The 13,487-nt window shown below is 41.4% G+C and overlaps 1 protein-coding gene across 1 annotated transcript in view; it reads left to right on the plus strand.

The window, feature by feature from the left end:
* LOC101531548 (cytochrome P450 4X1) overlaps positions 1-12,805 on the plus strand; it is a 32,878-nt gene extending 20,073 nt beyond the window's left edge. Inside the window, exons 7-12 of the mRNA XM_004598500.2 lie at positions 3,883-3,989; positions 4,841-5,031; positions 8,021-8,154; positions 9,468-9,532; positions 11,716-11,798; positions 12,610-12,805. Of these exons, the coding sequence (XP_004598557.2) occupies positions 3,883-3,989; positions 4,841-5,031; positions 8,021-8,154; positions 9,468-9,532; positions 11,716-11,798; positions 12,610-12,805 (776 nt within the window). The remainder of the gene's footprint in view (positions 1-3,882; positions 3,990-4,840; positions 5,032-8,020; positions 8,155-9,467; positions 9,533-11,715; positions 11,799-12,609) is intronic.
* The last annotated feature ends 682 nt before the right edge of the window (positions 12,806-13,487 follow it).

The raw sequence follows: 13,487 nt of genomic DNA on the forward strand, positions 1-13,487 counted from the left end.
TATGAGATTTAGGCTTCCAAACTTGTGTCTTAATCACTAGCCCTAATGCCCACTCCCCAACCCAGAATTATTCTTCTTAAACAAATTTTTGAGTGGACACTGCTCAAATGAAGTACAATTTGAGTCCCTTTGGAGATTTTACTACATTATAGTAACAATTTTATCAGAACCTTTTGCTATACCGGTCCTTTGTTTACAAGTATTATTAGCATAATATGACAAGAGAGTATTTAAGATTTCAAAGAATATAGGACATGTGACTTTTTGCATCGTAATTGCAGTAATACTGACAAGCTAAAGATATGTAACATAGGAATGAAAAGGGATACAGAGTAAACATGGACATGAATTCAATAAGTTAACTCAGCAATGCTTTTTACAGAACATAAATGCAAAACATGAAATAGATTAAGCTTTCTTAGAAATTCAACATTGTTTTTCATTAATGCCTCCATACAAAATACTTACCAAACAGTTCATTGATACTTTATCAGGACCAGTGCCTAGTGTAAGAAGTTGAGCCTGCACCTGTGTGGCTGGCACCCCATATGGGCACTATTAGAGTCTCAGCTGCTCCACTTCCAATCCAGCTTCCTGCTAATGTGTCTGGGAAACCAGTGGAGGTTGGCACAAGTCTTTAGGCCCTGGAACCCATGTAAGAGACCCAGAAGAAGCTCATGGCTCCTAGATTTGGTCTGACCCAACTCCGGCCATGTGGCTATTTGTGGAGTGAACCAGTGATGAAACACCTGTATCTTTCCTCTCTGTAAATCTGCCTTTCAAAGCAAATAAATTAATCTCTACAAAAGATAGTTAATACTTTATCAACTCTAAAACTTTCTAGCTAGCAATGACAAATTACTGCTTTTCTGCAGTGACATCCATGAAATGGAGCTATGAAAGAGTCTATGTTATAGGTTTGTGTGGGTTATAAATATGCTAACAGAATCATGAGTCATTAAATAAAAGTGATAGAGTCTGAGAAATGTATCCTTAGACACTTTCACTGGTGTGCAATATGTGTGCTAGCACAAACCTATTGGTAGGTATAACCTACTGCACACCATGGTTGTATGTTATACATGCTCCCATCTGTACTCTGTGTTTGACAGTGAGATCATTATGATTGTATATGAAAAGTGCTTTGAGCAGTATCTGGCACTGAATAAATGTTAACATACAAGAGATTTTCAAAAGTTCATGGAAAATGCACATTATGAAATAGTTAGGCATAGATTTCTATTTCCAAGGTCAGACCACAAATTCTGATTCTCCTTGTGGCCAGAATTTCAAGTCTAGTGGTCCAGTTGGGGGTTCTCCTAAGAAACCTCACCTGGGTGATCCCAGACCTGACTGTTGCATGTGCTAGCCAGTACAGAGTCGAGTTAAGTCTTTCATCTGTATCAACCTATACACACACTGGTGATTATAGTTGCCTGTTCAGTTCCAAACCCAGCCCCACATATTATGCAAACCAATGGGTGTTGGGTTCCTGGCCAGCGCAGCATGTCACAGCCCTGGCCCTTGAGCACACCAGCAGGAACTGCAGCCTATTGGAGCAACTCCCAATAACTCCCACCAGGTCCAACCCCAGCCTCGGTTCCTGCGCATGCCAATACATTCAGCAGACTAGTCCAATCCATGCCGCATCCCAGTCAGGCTCTCCTTTTCACCTATTGTTGGTGCAGCTTAGCTCAGCACACCCCACCCCACAAACCAGTCCACACTTATGCCAACAGGTACTAGCGCCTTGTCTAGCCTCGACCGCCCCCAGCCCTGACTCTCATGCACATCAACGGGGGCTAAAGCCCAGCATGGGAGAGTCCACAGTTTCTGTACTAGGCCCAGTCCAGTCCCAGAACTTGCACTTTCCAAGGAGTACTGGGATCCAGTATGACACAGCTTGCCCCCTATCATGACCCTTGCTAGCAGATGCTGTGGCAAAGTCCAGCCAGTCGGGATTTATCATGGCCATTGCCTTTTGCATCAGCAGATGCAGTGGTTTTGTTAGCCCAGCCCTCCAAACCTTGCTCGTATGCAGGCCAACAACTGCTGCAGCCCTGACCAGGGACTGCTGCAGCCCTTTCTGCCTGTCAGAGAAACACCCTATCCCCACTACTAGGTTTGTTTCTGGTTTGGGATCTTGCATGTGCTGATGGGTGCTGCAGCCCAACCAGACATGACCAAGCTAACCTTAACATTCACCAGTGAGTGCTGCAGCCTGGCTCCAACTGGCCTGCCCCCAGTCCCAGCTCATGCTGGGGTTACTACAGCTTAGTACAGCCAGGTTAGCCCTCAATAACAATCTTAATGTGAGCTTGTTCCAGCTCTAGGCTGTGGGTGCTACAACCCAGCCCTGCCTGGCCTACACATAGATCTGGCTCTCGTGCAGATCAGTGGGTGCTGCGACCTAGCTCAGTCCACCTCACACCCATTTTGCCTCTTAGAACCACCAGCAAATACAGAGCCTAGCCCTATCAACAAAGTATACTCTTTAAAGATTTATTTATTTTACTCAAATATGTGAACCAGCAGGTACTATGACCTAGTCTGACCCAGCGCGTACCCCATCCTGGTTCTTGCAGGTGCCAGCAGGTGCTGCAGCCTGGCAAAGCCCTAGCACCACCAGACCCTTACACACACATGTTAACAAGTGCCATACCCTTGTCCAGTCCAACCCACTCTCAGATCCAGCCCACCTGTCAAATATTCCTTGGTGGGCCCTATTCCAATATGTTCTCAGATGCCTTTCCCCATGGCAATGCCACACTGCTGGGTGGAATCCTGAGCCAAGGTGCTATGTTCCAGCCCAGTGCCCTCCTCCCCCTGCTGGGCATGCTGTTAGACCTTATTCACTGCTTGCTTTCTCCTTTGGTCTTCCCCCTCACTATCTACCTCCTGTGGTTTCATTAACATTTTCTAAGATTACACCTCACTTAGTGTATCAATTATATATTTAGTGATTTCCCTTGAGTTCCAAAAGCACATTTACAACTAATCTATGCCCAGTTTCAAATAACACTATATTATTTCACAGGTAGTTCATTTATATTTTTAACGAAGTGTTCCCAACTTCCCTCTGTTACAGTTTTTAGCATTACTATACTTATTTCATTTATTAAGAAGATATAATCATTGAATACATGGTTGCTTTCTTAGTTTGAACAACATGCTATCTCTTAGATGATTTACAAATAGGAAAAGTCGGGCCATCATAGTACAGCAAAGTAAGCTGTGCCTGGAGCACCAGATTTATGTAAGGGCACCAGTTCATGTTGCAGCTGCTGTACTTCCAATCCAACTCCCTGCTTACCACCTGGGAAAGTAGCAGACGATACCTCAAGTCCTTTGGACCCAGCAACCACATGGGAGACCCAGCAACCACCTGGGAGACCCAGCACCCACGTGGGAGACCCAGAAGAAGCTCCTGACACATGGCTTCAGATCAGTTCAGATCCATTGTGGCCATTTGGCGAGTGAACCTGTGATTGGAAATTCTTTATCTGTGTCTCTCATTCTGCTTGTAAATCTGCCTTTCAAATAAATTTTTAACACACCTCTCTGTGAAAATATTAGACTGGGGAAGAACAGAATGTTTGATCAGTTATGTATAACTCATATTCATAAAATTGGACTGCCTGCTGAAATAATCTTTGTTTTCCATCTCTCATGTTTGTCTTTGGAGTTTTGGGCTGAAAGCTGTGCATTCCCATAAGAAGATAAACCATGTGTAAAAACCAGATATTTTAGTACCTACCCTGTCCTCCTGAACTCACACAAGATTTGTAGCTGCTCTTGGGTCAGGGCTTCTTTGTCATCATTTATTTGACTTTGACAGACTTTTCTATCCGTTTGGTAACAGTGAACTGTTATTCTACCCAGAAAAGGTACTGAAGGACAGAAGGATATCAATCAAGGAGGGGGTGAAGCAGGATGGCACTCAGAAGAGGGAGTACCAGGATTTCTTGGATATTATCCTTTCTGCTCAGGTGAGTCTTACCAACTTAACAATCGACACCAAAAGCCAGTTAATGTGAGGGTACATGGATATGTGGGGATAGAGTGGGAAGACAAAAACAAAATAGAGTAATTTGTTGCTTCCCAAAGAATTGCGGTTAGATTTCACCTGCTAGTCGGCCTGCAGATATTGGATTCTGGATTGGGATATCAACTGTTTGCAAATGTTCTAACCTTTTGGCTTTGACATGTTTCCCAATCATGTGATCCAATTCTTTAAATAAATCTCTGTCTAGCTATACCAAAAAAAAATCAGATTAATTAAATTTTAATAGTGCTTTGACTTGACGGATTGGCTCCATGTAGATTGGGATAAAAGATGAGATTCTGTGACAGTCACTGGGAAGCAACTGGTGAAGACTTGGCAGGGTTTGGAGGTGATCAAACATGCACACAGTTTGGGGGAAATGTGTGAAATCATGAAGGGTGCTTGGAAATTGCATAAAGGTGAGAGCTTGAAGGTTCCAGATCCTGATGACTGGACACTTCTTTGCAAGGCCTGCTTTTCTTATCTCACCTTGGTTTTCCTCTGTGCTCTGCAAAAAGTGCAACTCAGTGTACACAAGAGCCCATCAGGAAGTTCACAGGAAAATTGAATTCGAAGGTAAGGTTATCTCAGTACCAGAAACTTAAAACTCATGCCAAGTTCTTTCATACAAAATACCTCCTCCATGAACTTTTTGAAATTCCCCTGTGTATTTGTTGAACTGAGTTAAAACTGAAGCTCATTTGAAACATTATTTGTCTTAAAGCATTCTTTTGCTTGGATCTCTAAAAATCTATTACTAATTCTTCATGCACGTGTCTCTACAATATATCACAGAGTGAGAGTGAAGACAGCTTCTCAGATGCCGACCTACAGTCTGAGGTGAACACATTCCTATTGGCAGGGCACAGCACCACAGCCGCAAGCCTCTCTTGGCTCCTCTACTGCCTGGCTTGGAACCCTGAGCACCAAGAAAGATGCCGGGAGGAGATCAGGGACATCCTGGGGAAAGGGTCTTCCATCACCTGGTGAGATCCACATCCCTAAGCTTTTTTGTCTAGTTCCACTCGGATTTTACTTTAGCTTTTTCCCTGATATCTTTGTAACCATAGTGCCTGAAGATGGGTGCACATAGAAGCTGCAAAGGCAGTCAATTCTGTATCAGGAGAGCCTCAATTTATCCTGCGTCTTTTGCAAAAGAATCACACTCATCCATAAATCATGGTTGCTTTTCCCATTATTAGTGCGTACAATGTCCCATTTTTTATTTCTTATAAGCTCTGGTGCCTTGAAAAGGAGAGCCATGATCCTTAGGCTTGCACCTAGAGCTTGGCTGGTAGAACTTAGGAATTGACACTTGTGTTCTAAGAGCTGCTCAGACAGCTATAGCATTTCAGTACTCTCTTTTTTGTATTTTTCATATTTTAAATAAATTGTGTGTATGTGTGTGTATGTGTATGTGTGTGTGTGTGTGTGTGTGCAGTAAATTCATGTGAGATGACTAAACCAACCAATCAATTGATGATCTCAACCACTGTGATGGAGAAATTAAAAATCTATCCTCTTAACAAGTTTCAAATATACAGTTAATCCCTCATAACTATAATTAGTGCTCTTGAACTTATTCCTCCTTTCTAACTGGAATTTTACATTCTTTGACCAGTATCTTTCCCAATTATTGCCCCACCCTTGCCCCTGGTGATCACTATACTACTGTTTACTTCTGTAAGCTCCACTTTCTTGGATTCCATGTGTGAGATCATGTGCATTTGTCTTTCTGTGCCTGGCTTATTAGCATAATATCCTTCAAATTCATTGTTGTCACAAACAACAGATTTGTGTGTTTGTGTGTATTTGTGTGTGTGTGTATGTTTCCTACTTGTTACCCATGTATCTGGAGATGAACATTTAGGTTGGTTCAGTACCTTGAATTTATGATTGATGCTGCAATAGATATGAGCATAAAGATAAACTTCAATATACTGATTGTATTCTTGTTTGGTTTTATCAGAATATTTTTTAAAGTTCATAGAATGTAAAATCAAAATATGAGCTTATTTTTGGTGTGAAAAAATGGAAGTCCATGAATATTTTTACATAATATGCATAAAGAACTTTCATATGTCCAGAAATAGAATTGCTGTATCATACAGTAGTTCTATTGTTCACTTTGTACACGACATAAGTGTTTAAATAAGATGATAAAATAAGTGAAAGCAGGTATACACTTATACCTGTGGGTTTGCTCTATTTATTTTCTGTTTAACTTTTAGAAACAGATGTCAATGTTTACATCTGATGCTAGGGAACACGTTTCAATTGCCAAGTGATTACTACAGAGAAGTAAATTTAATATCTGTCCTCTTACTAGTTACCTATCTTGAGCATGGCAAGAGTAGTTGAGATCTATTTCTGTAGAAGTCCCTCACACAGGGGAACTGCATTAACTTTTGTGCTGCTTACTGGCTGTTTGAGTCCTCTGAGCCACAGTCCCCCTGCTCTTGCACGTGCTTGCCCAGGTAATAACTGCTCTATTTTCCGTCTCGATGTGCTTGACCTTTGTTGAGATTCTTCATGTCAGTGAGATTGCATAATATTTTTTCCTGTACTTGAATTACTTCACTTGGTATGAGCTCATATCCATCTGGGTGGTGAGAAATGACATGATAATTTTTAACCCTGAATAATATTCCAAGGTGCATACATACCACATTTCCTTATTCATTTGTCCTTCAATACACACAAGTTATTTTCATCTTGTCGATTCTGTGTAAATAATACTAGAATGAACATGGACGCCTGAATATCTTAATGAGGTGGTAATTTCATTTTTTTAATTGTATAATCAGGATAGAGATTGCTGAATCAAATGACAATGTTCTCCTTAGTGGCTATATTAATTTACATTCCCAACCATAGTATGTAAGAATTTCCTTTTCTCCATATTGTTGCAGCATGTTATGTTTTTATAACTATGATAACTAAAGTGAGATGGTACCTCGTTGAGGTTTTGATTTCCATTTCCCTAAAAGCCAGTAACATTGAAAATTTTTTTAATTTATTTGTTGGCTATTTATAAGTCTTCTTTTCAGAAATTCAACTCAGATCCTTTGCCCATTTCTTAACTCAATCATTTTCAGGTTTGTTATTGACTTTATTTAGTTCCTTATATATTATGGATATTAATTCTTTGTCAGATAATAATTTGTAAATATTTTCTCCCATTCTGTTGTTTACCTCTTCACTCTGTTGATGTCCCTCATGCTGTACCCAAACTTCTTAATCTGATATAACCTCATTTATCTAGTTTCACTTTGGTTACCTGTGCTTTGGGGGTCCTATTCAAAAAATCTTTGCTTATACTGATTTCTTAGTTTTCTTCTAGTACTTTCATAGTTTCAGGTCTTATATTAAAACAATCAGAAAAGAGAAGGAAATTAAATACTTACAGATCAGAAAGGAGAAAGTCAGATTATCCTGGTTTGCAGACTGTATTGTTCTACACAGAGAGAAACCTAGGGACTCTGTCTGCCATGAGATGATTCAAATTAGTAAATGAGCTCAGTAAAGTATGTAGAATACAAAACACACACACAAAAGTCAATAGCATTTTACACACCAAGATGAACTCATTGAGAAACACATTATAGTATGAATCCCATTCACAATAGCTTCACCCAGATAAAATATTCCGGAATTTCACCAAAGCCTACACAACTAGCTTTCAGATGCCTGCTTAGCATCTCCTTTGCTGGCAGCTCAACATGTCACTTTCTTATTAGGATATCTGACACCTGTCTGCTTCCTCTGTCTCTGGGACAGCTTTCTCATTTCAGACAGAGTCTTGCTTTAATATTCTGATACATAAATTGATGGCAAACTAGTTTGCCACTAGTTTGGTACTTACCAATAGTTTGGTGTTTACCATGAGAAACAATCAAATTGAAGAGAAGATCAATATTTACAAACTGGATAAGAGTCTGAGGTCCCTCGTTCCTTTTCTCCCTCTCCCCACAGGGACCAGCTGAGCGAGCTGTCGTACACTGAAATGTGCATCAGTGAGGCATTTCGCCTGATTCCTCCTGTCCCATCCATTTCCAGAGAACTCAACAAGCCCCTCACCTTCCCAGATGGATGCTCGTTGCCTGCAGGTCTTTGCATTATTTTCCTAAATTCCTCCTAAAGATCATGGGTTCCTAGGGCCCACACTGAAAAAGACTGAAAGATTTCTTAGCTCTTGGAGAACTCAAAAGACAAGCTCAAGGCAGCTGGCTTAGGGCTGGTCACAGAACATGTGAATTTCAGTAAGTGTCCCAACTGCACATAACCAGGTGCAGCAATACTGAGCCCAATATTCACATCTCTAGTATCCCAGCCCAGAGTTAATTCCCTGGAGTTAATTGCTTCTGGGACATAGTTTCTGAGGTCATCTTTGACCAGGTTTGAAATTGAGATGAAACATCATATGAGATGAGCATTGTCTCTCATCTCTCATTTTTAGCTAGAAGACCCAGGAAGGGAGAGAAGTGTGGTATACTGTGGGAGTGAGGGGTTCTTAGGCCTCATCACCAGTGTCACACTCAGTAGTGTTCAGGAATGTACATTCTACACAGAGCTTTCAAACACATTAGCTCATTTACTTCTAGCACGTGATATTAAGATGTGTATGTAATTCTTTACAGTGTATGGAGCATTTCAAACTTTGTTGATTAACCAAAAACCCACTGGGGGAGCCCAAAGTGCAACAGGTTGACTGATGTAAGCAGAGCTGTCAGAGGGCAATGCGTGGAGCCAGGGTTGCTCAGAACACCGAGTTTCTGAGAGAGTCCCTGGCAGGCATGCAAGACACACTTTTTCCCCTGTTCTGTTAACTCTTGCTTAAAAACAAGCCAAGAGGACTACTTAAAGCAAATGACCGTCACTAGACGATTGTTCACAAACCCAAAATCAGTTTATCGGAATAACTTGCGTTCTCAAAGTAATCCTCAAATTCTCTCCCCTTTTCCTATTTTTTATGCTGGAACCAAATGGATATTTCCTCAAATCTCACCTTCCACATGTAAATAGCACCAACAGGAACTTTTCCCTGGATCTGAATAATGGAACTAAAGTCTGGTTCTTTGTACCCAGATTGTCTCAAAGGGTGTTTTAGAGTCCATTAACAGAAATTTAAGTAATTGCCAAACATAGCAAAAAACATAAGCATGGTTTATGATTTTGACATGCTACAACCACTTCTTAAAACAGAAACACAAGTTGAAGTAAACCACTGTTTGAAAACTAAGATGCCAGCCAAAGCTCTTTTTCTCATATGTTCCTCTGTGTGGCATCAAGTAAGGCATACACAGCTCCCCAAGGAACTGAATCTTCCCAGTAAGAGGAAAAATTTTGTTAAAGAGCAGGGTAACAGTGCCCAATACTTGTTCTTTCTTTTGTAGCTTCTTTTGTTTTCCTCCTTTCTCAGGAATGATCGTGGTCCTCAGTATTTGGGGTCTTCACCACAACCCTGATGTCTGGAAAAATCCAAAGGTATGACCCTTACACACACTTCAAAAACCTAATGTGCTATTTACGTTTTGCAAACGAAGCATTGGAAATGGCTGTACAAATAAGGAAAATGATACAAAAGAGAAACAAAAATTTGTGCTTGGGGCAGGCATTTCACGCAACAGTTAAATTGCCACTTGGAACTCTCCTGTCCCGTGTTAGAGTTCCTGGGTTCAGTCCTAGCTCTGCTTCTGATCCAGCTTCCCATTGTTGGACACCCTAAGAAGCAGCAGACAGCAAGTCAAATTCTTGGGTCCATGCTATGCAACTGGGAGACTCAGACTGAGTTCCAAGCTCCTGATTTCAGCCTGGCCAAACCCTGGCTGTTGCAGGCACTTGGGGAATGAATCAGCAAATGGAACATCTTCCCCCCAGTTTCTCTGTCTTTCAAACTAAATAAATAAATAAGTTATCCCCTTCTCCTATTCCTATTCTTTCTTCTGAGTGAACAGGTGGACATAATACCCCATGATCTGCTGTCAATTATCACAGTCTGTTCTTCAGTGATTCACCTGTCAAGCTCTTAGCAAAAGGCTGTGAGTCATTAATAGTGCACTCCAGTCATCTCACTTTTGCTGGATGGAACAGTCAGATCCTAGCAGGAAGTCAATGACACACTCATTTGAGTAATGGGTTTAAGGAAAGGTAAAGCTGAGCAAATACACATCTCAAGTGCTAATCCCTTCTAGGCCACAGGGCCTAGGAGAGAGGAGTAAGAACCAGGGAGTGTCCTGGGTAGCCATCAAACAGGAGCCGGGACACAGTCACACTGAAGCATCCTGTGAGAAAAAGCACCCTCTGCTCTTCCTCTCTCCAGATGCCCTGCCAGTGTCTCTTTGGGGCTAAACCCAACAGGACACCATGTCAGTCAGGTTCCAGGAGTCCTGAAAGGGTGGAAAAGAAAGGAGAGGGGATCTAGGCAGGCAAAAAGACTGAAGTAAACATGAGAAGTTTGATCCAATGGTGCTAGTATTTTTTGTGCTACGTTGACTCCAACAACTCAGCTTTTTATCTTAACTGCCAAGAGGTATTGCTTTCTTTTTTCAATTTATAAATTTTTTTAAATTGCTATGAAAAGACTGGATTTTTAAAATTTTTTACATTTTTTAATATTGATATGAAGAGATTGGATTTCATGTATTTCATAGGTATAATTCTAAGAAATATATCTCACACAATCCCTCTCTTTCCTTTTTTTTAAGATTTCTTTCATTTTATTGTAAAGTCAGATTTACAGGGAAAAGGAGAGAAGGAGAGAAAGATCTGTGCTGGTTCACTCTCCAAGTGGCCACAAAATGATTGGAACTCAGCCAATCCAAAGCCAGGAGTCTAGAACCTCTTCTAGGTATCTCGCACAGGTACAGGGTCCCAAGGCTTTGGGCTGTCCTTGACTGCTTTCCCAGGTCACAGCTGGGAGCTGGATGGGAAGCAAAGTGGAGCAGCCGGGATATGAACTGGTGTCCATATGGGATCCCGTCACATGCAAAGAGAGGACATTAGCCACTGGGTTACCACGCCAGACCTCCTCCATTTCTTTTTATTTCTCTTTTTCCTTTTGTGTTTACAATATCATAATTTCATTTACTTTAGTTCTTAAACCTCAAAGCCCTCACAGGATGTAGCTGTTCTTCTGTTCCTTGTAATAGAAAGCTGGACCGCATGTCCCAGTAGCAACTAACCTCATAATCATTTTGATATGCCTTCTAGGTGGCTAACACCCTTACCTCCTCCAATTGTCATAGCATGAATTTCAGTTCTCCCTTATTCTGAATAGCAGACAAGGCCCTTTGGAGGCAGGCCAGGGTTTGCAAGTCTGGTGGCACAATGGAGTAGCTGTAAGACACAAGTGGCTATTGAGCACTTGAAATGTGCCTACTTGGAATTGAGACATGTTTTCAGTGTAAAACACACATGAAATTTTCAAGATATGAGGCCAAAAGAACCATCTCCTTCATAAGTATTTTGATTACATGTGAGAATAATTTTGGTTAAATAAATTACATTCCCAAAATTAATTTTGCCAGTTGAAATGTGGTTACCAGAACACTTTAAACTTCACACATGATTCACATTATACTCCTATTGGTCAGCACTAAGTAGCAGCTGAAGAAGTGTCTTAAATGTTCTTTGGGGGGGTTATTGGTGGTACTGTCCTCTCATTTCAGGTGTTTGACCCTTTGAGGTTTTCTAAGGAGAATTCTGATCAGAGACACCCTCATGCCTTTTTACCATTCTCAGCTGGACCAAGGTGAGAACCATTTGAAGTTGTTGAAAATGCACAGAACGGGAGCCAGCACCGGGTGTAGTAGGCTAAGCCTCCCGCTGCAGTGCTAGCATGCAATATGAATGCCAGTTTGTATCCTGGGAGCACCACTTCCAATTCCTGCTTATGGCTTGGGATAGCAGGGGGCGATGGCTCAAGTCCTGGGGTCAGAGACCTAGAAGAAGCTGAGTCCTGGCTCCTGACTTTGGGTCAGAACAGCTCAACTGCAGCTTTTGCAGCCATATAGGGAGTGAGTAGCAGATGGGAGATTTAACTCTGTCCTCCTTGCAATGTTACCTTTCAGATAAAAGTAAAATAAATCTTTAAAAATGCACACAGAAGTGTTTAATTAGGGGTCTAGCTAACTCACTTTAGCCTCTCAGTTCTATACATTTTTCACAGAACTCTGTCTTCTCACCTGACCATGAGGTGGATAGCAGTGCCCGTCTAGGCCATCAGTGGGTCAATTAAATTCACAAAGGATAGTCCCTTCTCTATTCACACACTGCAGCTACACCTTCAAAGGTAATCTCATGATCTGCATGACTGTTCACAGGCTCTGTGCAGTCCACCCCCTGGGGCAGAAGAAGCAGTTCTTTGACTATCTGAAATACCTTGTTGTTCCAAGGAGGACATCACATTGGAGCCTCCTAACTAGGCAACAACGTCAATCAGAAGTCTGAAAGTGTCCACAGTATAAATGGTGCTTTATTGTGAACTTCACTCTTGTTATGCCAGTACTAAAGATTCAGAGAATCCTTTCTCTCAACATCTCCTTCTCCCCCGATGTCTGCAGGAACTGCATAGGGCAGCAGTTTGCCATGCTCGAGTTGAAGGTGGCCATCGCCTTGATTCTGCTCCGTTTCAAAGTGACTGCAGCATCTCCCACACCTCTGCTCTTCTTGAACAACGTCATCCTCCAACCCAAGAATGGGATCCACTTGCACTTAGAGAAACTGCCTGAATGTCCAATCCTAAAGCACAATGGCTAAATTATTTCTAGCTAAATGTACAACTAATTACGAGGGTGAATGCAAAGGATTCAAAGTGTTGAAGCGGACAAAGATGGGGGGTGGGGGGTGGCCCTTTGGAACTGCCCATAATCCAAAGATATTTTCAAGTCACATGGAGTGATGCCTGTTACTGTTTCTGTCTGACTTTGGAAGATTAGAGGATCTTTGTTTGACTCTGCCATGAATCTATATAGCAAGCATTTGGCCAGGTGACTTTTGAGTGTTTCTGTTATTATTAAAATATTTTTCAGGGCTCGGCAGCATGGCCTAGTGGCTAAGGTCCTCGCCTTGATCCCATATGGCCGCTGGTTCTAATCCCGGCAGCTCCACTTCCTCTCTATCTCTCCTTCTCTCAGTATATCTGGCTTTGTAATAAAAATTCAAAAAAAAATAATTAAAAAAAAATTTTTTCAAAATTACACAGGTATTTGGTGGATGTATGAAAGCTTATGCAAAATTTTTGCAATATTAGAAAAGCATGTAGAAAACTAATAATTTCACTTCACAAAGCTTGCAACCCATGCCCTGGTCAATCATTTTCCTAAAATCAATGCTTTCTTGGGCCCGGCACAGTAACCTACCAGCTGAAGTCCTTGCCTTGCAAAATAAATCAGAAGTTAAAAGAAAAAACTCAATGCTTTTCCTGAAACAGAATGGTTTG

The sequence above is a fragment of the Ochotona princeps genome, chromosome 2, assembly GCF_030435755.1.
Source record: "Ochotona princeps isolate mOchPri1 chromosome 2, mOchPri1.hap1, whole genome shotgun sequence".
Classification (NCBI taxonomy): Eukaryota; Metazoa; Chordata; class Mammalia; order Lagomorpha; family Ochotonidae; genus Ochotona; species Ochotona princeps.